Source organism: Barbus barbus (genome assembly GCF_936440315.1).
Source record: "Barbus barbus genome assembly, chromosome: 18".
NCBI classification, from domain to species: domain Eukaryota; kingdom Metazoa; phylum Chordata; class Actinopteri; order Cypriniformes; family Cyprinidae; genus Barbus; species Barbus barbus.
The window spans coordinates 12,097,838-12,106,669 of NC_136746.1; the positions used below are offsets into that span (position 1 = coordinate 12,097,838).

Below are 8,832 nucleotides of genomic sequence, written 5' to 3' on the forward strand. Positions count from 1 at the left end.
GACCGGAAGTAACGCCAGCAGCCATCTGGTTCCCAGCCCTTCGGCCGTATCTCAGGTCAGAAGTAATCATTTTGCGTTTCCCAAAAATAAACGATGTCAAGAACTAATCGGATCGTAAATGATACGGAGGCACGTAATCGTGATGCCTTAAACGGGACGCGAGAACGAAGCGGATGTTGTTGCCAACACGAGGCTGCTGTCAAACCCGCACACAGTGAGCAGGTAAGACTGCCAAATCTGATCCAGCTCTACTCAACATTTAGCTGGGATTTATTTGATTTAATATTCAATATAACAAAACAACAAATAGAGTTGCATGAGTGTATTTGGCGTCATTTCTTTAACTTTTTGCTCGGAAATGGCGAAGCACTCGTTTAGTTTTATCTGTAACGTTAACTTCATACTCTGCCCTTCCTCTCCCTTTCTTTATCAAACTATTTCTACATCAAACAGCAGCCTGCTCTATAAATAGCTGTGTTTTCACATTTATTAGCTTTAAGGTATTCAGTGTAATCTGTTATGTCTCAACAATATCTCTTTATAGCTTACTTTAGCTAAATAATGAAACCCAAGTATACCAACCTTTTGTTTTGTTTTTTGCCTGCCTATATTTAGCATGAGTATATGCAAACATATAATCACACTCCCACAGATACTCATGCCACTGTCATGTGGTGTCATCTTGTACAGTATTTTCCTCTTTCTGATTTGTGTGACTTAAAAAAAGCATTGTGTAATCTCGTCAAACTGTCTTTGCTCTCAGACTGACCTCAGGGGAAGAGAAAGACCACACAGTCACTCTGTAGCAGAGCCACAGCCAGAGGCTTCATTGGTGGACGACTGCGAGAGGCTGGGCACTCTTTTCGGGGAGCTCAATAAGTGTTTGAGGGGCATTGGTTTTACTCAGCTTTACTTCGGAGAGAAGATCGTGGAGCCCGTGGTTGTGCTGGTGTTTTGGACGCTGCTCTGGTTCCTGGGTATCCAAGCCCTTGGTCTTGTGGGAACTCTATGCATTGTTATCATTTATATCCAGAAATAACAGACGTAAAGATAGACAGACACTTGAAGGTTCATTTGCCACCCATAGCCAGTGCCAGTGAAAGAGAGGAGAGACTCCTTTCTATAAAAGATGAGCTTCGTGAATGTCATTTGAAAGTTTTACCCGATCCTTATATTTGGGTCTGTGTTATTTGCCTTCTTTTTATGTGGGTACGTTAAGAGGGTGAGTTAATGAAGATAATCAGAGGATTTACTTTAACTACTGAAATGATTCCTCTGGTCTATGTGAACTGTGTTAGCTGCGAAAGGTACTTGTGAAAAGCATGCTTCCCTTCAATATTTGCATTGACAAAATGGGTGCATATTCATATGCTGACTAAAGACAGCTGTACATATCAGTTATACGGTCATTACAGTTGTTGAATGTATTACTCTTATTCGCCCAGGTGTCAGTCTTGCATTCTCCACACAATTGCACAAGAGGGCAACCTTCCTCATTTTCCCCTAAACACGTCTTGGGAAATACACCAGGGAATAATAATCATTGTAATACTACTGCATGTGAATGTTTTGGGGCTGCTGGGATTGCAAGTATGAATTAAATAAAATGCTCAGTCTGAACTATTAAAATCAAACCTTTTATGATAAAAGACCTATATTATGTGCTGTAAATTCCTATTTGGTATTTTTATTATGTTGATTTTACTGTAATCTGCTCATGTTGTCTGTTCTTTTCAAAGATTCATGTTGCAATATCAGTATCAATGAAATCAAAGGATTATTTCATAACAGGGAAATATTTAGTATGCAAATTTTGCTACAGTAGAATGTGTTGTATGACCCATATTCAGGAAAAGGTCTGTTTTTATTGCACTTAAGCATTTTCTTTATGAATGATTATATTTGAAAATTATTGAACGAATTCTAACTTTTTTAAGCAAGATTAAGCTGCTCTTTATGTAACTGTGAATATTTTTGCAAGATGACATCACTTCATATTCATGCAAATCATGTTTGATTATGATTATTTTTGGTGCTGATTTAAAAGCTTTATTTGGTATGTAATACTTCAATTCATATTTGCAGATACAATGACAAAACTTTGCGTTTCTGTTTCTTTTCAATGTTAATTAGCATCTTCTGTGCCATAATTTCATTTCAACCAACATATCATTTTCTGTATGCCACAATGCTGTATTTTTGGGTGGTGGTGGGTTGTTAGGACTTTGATTGGTTAATTTATTTTGAAAGAATTTATATTTTAAAGCACTCTGCAATGTAATTGAACTTTAAATCTGAGTAATCAAAATAAAAACAGTCATTGTTTTAAATAATTTTTTGTTATACAGTTTATTTATTGCCACAGAATTACATCAAATTCATCTGGGTTGTGTTTCCCAAAAGCACTGTAAGCCTATAGATCATAATCATATCTATTATGATCTACATTAAAAAAATGCTTTCAGGAAATGCAGCCCTGGCCAATATTGTCTAAGTACATTTAGTACTTCTAAATCATATGCAGTATCTCTGAATGTATGTCCTGTTTGACCCAAAGTAAAATGTGAAGAAGACATAAATGCTTAAAATACGAAATCCTTAATAATCTTAATATATATTTACTATATTAATAAGTTGCGGTCTTATTTCAGTAAAAGAAAGGGAGAGGCGAGAGAGAGAGGAGGGAGATTGCTTCATCCACGTATAAAAACCAGCACCAAAGAATCTCTGTCTCTCTTTGCATTCATCTCAGCAATACAACTACATTGGGAAATGGCCACTGCAGGAAAGGTTCGTAAACTTGTCTTTTGGTCTCTTTTCATTTGTGCTATACAGAGCAGTTAATGCATTTTTAATACGACTCCAGTCCCTTTAAACATTTAAGCTTATTTCAATTTATCTACTGATGAGGAACAGTTTACAGTGCAAAGACACCTTAAAAATAAGATTCTATCTGAGCAATATAATGCTAATACTTAAATGAGACTCTCATAAGAATGTTATGAATGCTTTAAGCTGTCCAGTATAACTTATGCTTAAAAAACCATAAGCCAAAAAAACTTGTGCGTAAGAAAAATATGCAAGATAAATGTCTTGTATCAAATGTGACATATGTAATTATTGCAATGCACAACTGACTTACTGCATTTCTAATTAAAATGCAATATATAAAGAATTACTGTGTATATAAAGGCTGCATAATATATACAAAGACACCATAAAGAAGTCTACATGTCATGTAAAAATGAAGTGACAATTGTAAGATTTTTTTAACCTTTTTTTCTGTTGTTTTTATTGGTCATTCTGCCAGTTTACTGCCAAATGGAAACTATTAAACTAAGCTACAGCTACAAAAAATGTGCTCTGGCAATTTCATCGGGTTAATATTTACCTTTGATTGTGAAATCACAGTTATTTGTGGCTCTAAAAACAGATGTTTAATGTTTCCATTGGCTTAATCCAAACTGCTGGACCACCTCCAACTATGGTTAGAGAGCGTAGATCGTGCAACCTTTCAAGCACAGCAGTTATATAAACATCTGTAGTCAACCATTAAATATCTATAAAACATACTGAACCAAGTTCTTCTGTGTGCTGAAGGTGATTAAATGTCGGGCTGCTGTTGCCTGGGAGCCCAATGTGCCCCTGATGATGGAGGAAATAGAAGTCGCCCCACCTCAGGAAGGAGAAATACGAATTAAGGTGGGAAATGTCCCACATGAAAGTTGTCAAATCGCATTGATATTGTTAATCATTATTATTGGTTAACGTGTTTTTCTCCTGTTTTCAAGGTTGTAGCTACAGGTGTTTGTCACACCGACCTTTACCACCTGTTTGAAGGCAAGGACAAGCGGGGTTTTCCCACTGTCCTGGGACATGAGGGCGCTGGTGTGGTGGAGAGTGTGGGACCTGGAGTCACTGATTTCAAACCAGGTCACAAAATAAAACTACATATTCATACACATCTCCAAGTCTTTATTTCTTATTGAAAGGGATAGTTCACTCAAAAATAAAAATTACATCATCAATTTCTCACCCTCATGTCTTCTGAATTGAATCTTTTCATGAACCTTGTTATCTGGTTACCTAACTGATTTGTTCATGAATGAAACACTACTTAAAAAATAAGTCTATGTATTCTGGTGAACAGGTGATAAGGTCATTCCACTCTTCCTCTCTCAGTGTGGAGAATGCAGGTTCTGCAAGTGTCCAAAAACAAACCTGTGTGACCGCAACTGGTAAGAAATACAAACAACGGAACAACTTTTCACATTATATGTGACCCCGGACCACAAAACCAATCTTAAGTAGCATGGGTGTATTTGTACTAATAGCCAACAATACACTGTACAGGTCAAAAGGATCGATTTTTCTTTAATGCCAAAAATCATTAGGATTTTAAGTAAAGATCATGTTCCATGGAGATATTTTGTAAATTTCTTACTGTAAATATGTCAAAACTTCATTTTTGATTAGTAATATGCATTGTTAAGGACTTTATATGGACAACTTTAAAGGCGATTTTTTTCAATATTTTGATTTTTTTTTTGCACCCTCAGATTCCAGATTTCCTAATAGTTGTATCTTGGCCAGTGTTGGGCAGTAACTAGTTACTAGTAACTTAGTTACTGTAATAATATTACTTTTGCAGTAACTAGTAGTGTACATAATTACTAATAAGATTTCAGTAATAATATTAGTTACCATCCATAAAACAGTTACTTTTGATGCCTCAACCCTGCTGATTTAAAATCCAACAATCAAATAATTCCTAGATTTATTTTCATAATTTTCATGACTCGCACATGCATGTGATGTCCTCAGTGCAGCAGGCAAGCTTGGAATATGGAAAAGCATACATTCAGCAGATAGAAATATCGCATTATATTGATTTTGTCAGGAAAAAAGATGATCTGAACACTGTTGTGTAAGTTGTGGCTTTACTTTTACTCTGGCATTACATCCCACCCATCCCTCTGATCAGCATGCGGTACATATATAACTATAATTAAAAATCTTTTTGGAAAATTAAACAGTTTCTTACAAACGTATGTGATTTGATAAAATACATAATGAAATATAATCGTATATAGGAAATCGTAAAAGAGAAATTACAATTAGCTTCAAACATGACAATTAATGAGATTAATACAACGCTTCTACTTGAATGTCACTATCAATCACGATTGAGTGTTTGTAATAACTTCTAACTGTGATCCAATGTGCATTTTGGTCAAATGATGAGGCAGAAATATGTTGTTAGTCTCGGCCAAATATTGTCCTATCCTACTTCAGTGGAAAGCTTAATTATTCAGCTTGATGTACATTAAAAAAACAACAACTTATGACTGGTTTTGTGGTCCAGGGTCACATATTTCATCCACTTGCATTTGGGAATGTATCTTTTTATTCTGGCAGGTCAAGTAAATATCATGACATTATGTCTGATCCTACAACACGTTTCACCTGCCGTGGTCGGCCTATTCTGCAGTTCATGGGCACCAGTACCTTCTCTGAGTACACTGTCATCAACCAGATTGCTGTGGTCAAGATTCATGATGATGCCCCACTCGAGCGCGTATGTCTGCTCGGCTGCGGCATCTCTACCGGTTATGGAGCTGCTGTCAACACAGCTGGGGTGTGTAAAGATGTTGTGTGCACTCCAGAAGTATCTGGACACTTAAGCCACCCTTGAATTAATGTTTTTACTTCATATAACAAAATGTTGAATCAAGGGCCATTCATTTTAAAGAAAGAGAGCACAAGGACACTTTAAGAAAAAGATTTGACAAAATTAAAGGCTAAATCTCAGCTGTGATATTCAACCGATAAATAAACAAGAAGTTAATATTGAGGAACTTACATTTTTAAGACAAGATTTACTTTAGACTTTAAGTTCGTATTCCAATAATTTATCAACATATTCCAATATCCACGGTGCTCTGATGTCAGTTAATGGTCACAAGACATGCAGGTAAAGTGTTTTATTTTGATCATTTTAATCATTGTTATTTTAATTGTTATGATTTAATAAATTATTAGCTTATCATTAACTCACTAACCCCCAGACACTCGCAAACCCCAGTGTGTTATAGAATGAATCAGTGTGTTCAAACAATTTGGTTGAGTGAATAATTCAATGGCTCATTTATAGAAGATTCTCATTTCCCATTATAAAAGTCTCATTTCAAAGGCAGTGGCCTCAGTAGATCGCATTTGTTTTTGCACTCATATGTTATTGAAGCTGTTCCATTTCAGAAAAGCAACCATTATATTCAAGAGTAAGAAATTACATGAATTACATTGATTAAGCCTCACAAGAAAAAAAAACAGTTGCACAGTTGGAACATTGCTCTACCAATTAGATTTGAACAAACTTTTATACTGTTATATAAAAGGATTTGGATTCTTTGTTTGTGTGTGTGTGTGTGTGGTGTGTGTGTGTTTGTGTGTGCGTGCGTGCGTGCATGCATGATCATGCAAAGAAATACATGCATTTTTGTGTGACTAAATGTCCAAATGGCTTTGTGGCTTGAAAGGTGAATGTTAAGGTGCTTTACACTAGTAATTGATTGTGTTTGTGTGAAGGTCACACCAGGCTCAGTGTGTGCAGTGTTTGGACTGGGTGCAGTAGGTCTGGCTGCAGTCATGGGCTGTAAAAACGCCGGAGCCTCCCGCATCTTTGCTGTGGATATTAATGAGCAGAAGTTTGAGAAGGCAAAGGTCTTTGGTGCCACTGATTTTCTGAATCCGAAGGCATTTAACAAACCCATCTCTGAAGTTCTGGCAGAACTTACCAATGGAGGAGTGGATTTCTCACTCGAGTGTGTGGGCAACACTGAAGTAATGGTAAGACCTGCCTGACACATTTGTGAAAGGTGCATTTATTTACTAACTCATTTATAAGCTTTTAGTCCTTGAAATCTGTGTGTGCATGTTTATGTGGTTTATGAGGACACAAATTTGTATAATGACATGGGTATGACAGAGGTATTACAATATGAAGGTGGTTTATGAGGACACTGCCTCAATGTCCCCGTAATTCAAAAGGTTTAAAAAACATACTAAAAGGTGTTTTTTGAAAATCTAAAAATGCACAAAGTCTCCTGTGAGGGCTAAGTTTAGGTGTAGGGTTGGTGTAGGGCAATAGCACACACAGCTTGTTCAGTATAAAAACCATTACGCCTATGGAGAGTCCCCATAAACCACAAAAACCAACATATGTGTGTGTGTGTGTGTGTGAGAGAGAATTAACGCATCTTTGACCTCAGAGGTCTGCGCTGGAGTCATGTGTTAAAGGTTGGGGTGTGAGTGTTTTGGTTGGCTGGACTGATGTGAAGGAATTCTCTGCAAAGCCAATTCAGCTCATATCTGGGAAAACCTGGAAAGGATCTCTGTTTGGAGGTAATCAAGCTGTCAGTTAATGCTTTCTATGACTTTCAGAGAAGGAACTTGAGTATATTCTTGTGCATACAGTGCATTCATTTCTGGTTATGTATATAAGGTTTTAAAAGCAAGGACTCTGTTCCAAACCTGGTTAATGACTACATGACCGGCAAAATAAAGCTTGACGAGTTCATAACCCACAAAATGAGTCTGGAGCAGGTCAATGATGCCATCAACCTCATGAAGACTGGAGACTGGTACATTTGTCACTCACATCTTTCTGTATTTGAGGTTAATATTGTAAAAAAAATAAAAATAAAGTCCTAATTTTTGTTTCCTATCTTACAGCATTCGATGCATCCTGAATATATCCAAATGAGAAGCAAATCCTCTTCACCCAACCAGTTTGTAGGCCAGTTATATTCAGCTTATTCACTTCGCCGTCTTTGCAGTATTTGAGTAACAGCTGGGTGCATTCAAGGAGCCCTCTGCTTTATTAAGTGATTCACAAGTGCATGTAAACGTTAATATTTAACATTCCAAAACGGTTCTATTCATCTGCAAGGCAAAATGCTTCTGAAAAGTTTTGCAAGAAAATGCTATCTGCGCCAAATAAAAAGAGACAAGCATGTAAATCATTTCAAGTGGTTTTGTATAACCAATTTATGATGCCGTCAACATAGTTTATTTCTCTCCTCTGAGCCAGACTCTCCAGCATTTGTCTTGCTTACATAACCATCATGGGAATGTTGGGAAGCACCAGAAAATATCCAGCTGCACCCTGCAGCTTGAAACCAAACACTGATAAACACGCTAAATACTTTACATCATGTCTTTCTCAAATGCTTTCTTTATATCTGTCTGTCTTGACTGGTCAATTCGGTCTCAACTTGCAGAAACATTTTTCCAGACTCTTCTAAAAAATGTTTAAGATGAACTGATGGAAACAGATTGCTCAGCCCTAATGCAGACATATTCAATGCCAGTTTAAAATGCTGAAACTATTTCTGAAAGATGCAGATACAACTAAAGGTATGAATCTTGTACTCCAGTTCTGTCTGGCTAAAAGATAAATGGTGTGAAAAGCAGCAAAAATAATTCAGTACAGATGAACCTCTTGGATGACTGCAAAAATAGGCCCAATAGGCCAAAATAAAGGAGAAAATATGCTTTAATTCAGCTTGCAAACTGTAATAAAAACATTACATTTATTTCATGAGATGCATTAAACCAACAAAGAGCACCAGTGACAACGTCTGCAACTGAAGGCTTTCGCAGTGCTCTTTAAGTGGCAATGATCAGAAAATAATTAAACCATTTGTAGCCTACTTAACCTAATGTTTCCCTTAGGTGTTCACAGACCATTCTCTCTCAAACAAGATCGATTTAATTGAACCTTATAAAGGCTGGTAGAAGTTCATGAAAAACATTTGTACAATGTTCAAT

General features: G+C 36.5%; 2 protein-coding genes across 2 annotated transcripts; both read left to right on the top strand.

Moving 5' to 3' along the window:
* LOC306883884 (alcohol dehydrogenase 1-like) lies at positions 1 to 8,211 on the top strand. Its single transcript, XM_079439386.1, has 10 exons — positions 1 to 55; positions 2,652 to 2,790; positions 3,601 to 3,702; positions 3,792 to 3,933; positions 4,151 to 4,238; positions 5,419 to 5,638; positions 6,589 to 6,849; positions 7,272 to 7,404; positions 7,505 to 7,643; positions 7,735 to 8,211. Exons 2-10 carry the CDS (start codon positions 2,773 to 2,775, stop codon positions 7,763 to 7,765), a joined length of 1,134 nt encoding a protein of 377 aa, XP_079295512.1. The 5' UTR covers positions 1 to 55; positions 2,652 to 2,772; the 3' UTR covers positions 7,766 to 8,211.
* Positions 13 to 2,333, top strand: fam241a (family with sequence similarity 241 member A). The gene is made up of 2 exons (XM_079439387.1): positions 13 to 222; positions 764 to 2,333. Exons 1-2 carry the CDS (start codon positions 94 to 96, stop codon positions 1,037 to 1,039), a joined length of 405 nt encoding a protein of 134 aa, XP_079295513.1. The 5' UTR covers positions 13 to 93; the 3' UTR covers positions 1,040 to 2,333.
* Positions 8,212 to 8,832: the final 621 nt, after the last annotated feature.

What these genes read in the sequence shown, in the direction of transcription:
- fam241a (XM_079439387.1), top strand. Translation starts at nt 94, where the DNA reads ATGTCAAGAACTAATCGGATCGTAAATGATACGGAGGCACGTAATCGT. An exon ending in AACCCGCACACAGTGAGCAG is followed by an intron (nt 223 to 763) that starts GTAAGACTGCCA and finishes CTTTGCTCTCAG; the next exon opens with ACTGACCTCAGGGGAAGAGA.
- LOC306883884 (XM_079439386.1), top strand. An exon ending in TGGGCAACACTGAAGTAATG is followed by an intron (nt 6,850 to 7,271) that starts GTAAGACCTGCC and finishes CTTTGACCTCAG; the next exon opens with AGGTCTGCGCTGGAGTCATG. An exon ending in GAAAGGATCTCTGTTTGGAG is followed by an intron (nt 7,405 to 7,504) that starts GTAATCAAGCTG and finishes TATGTATATAAG; the next exon opens with GTTTTAAAAGCAAGGACTCT.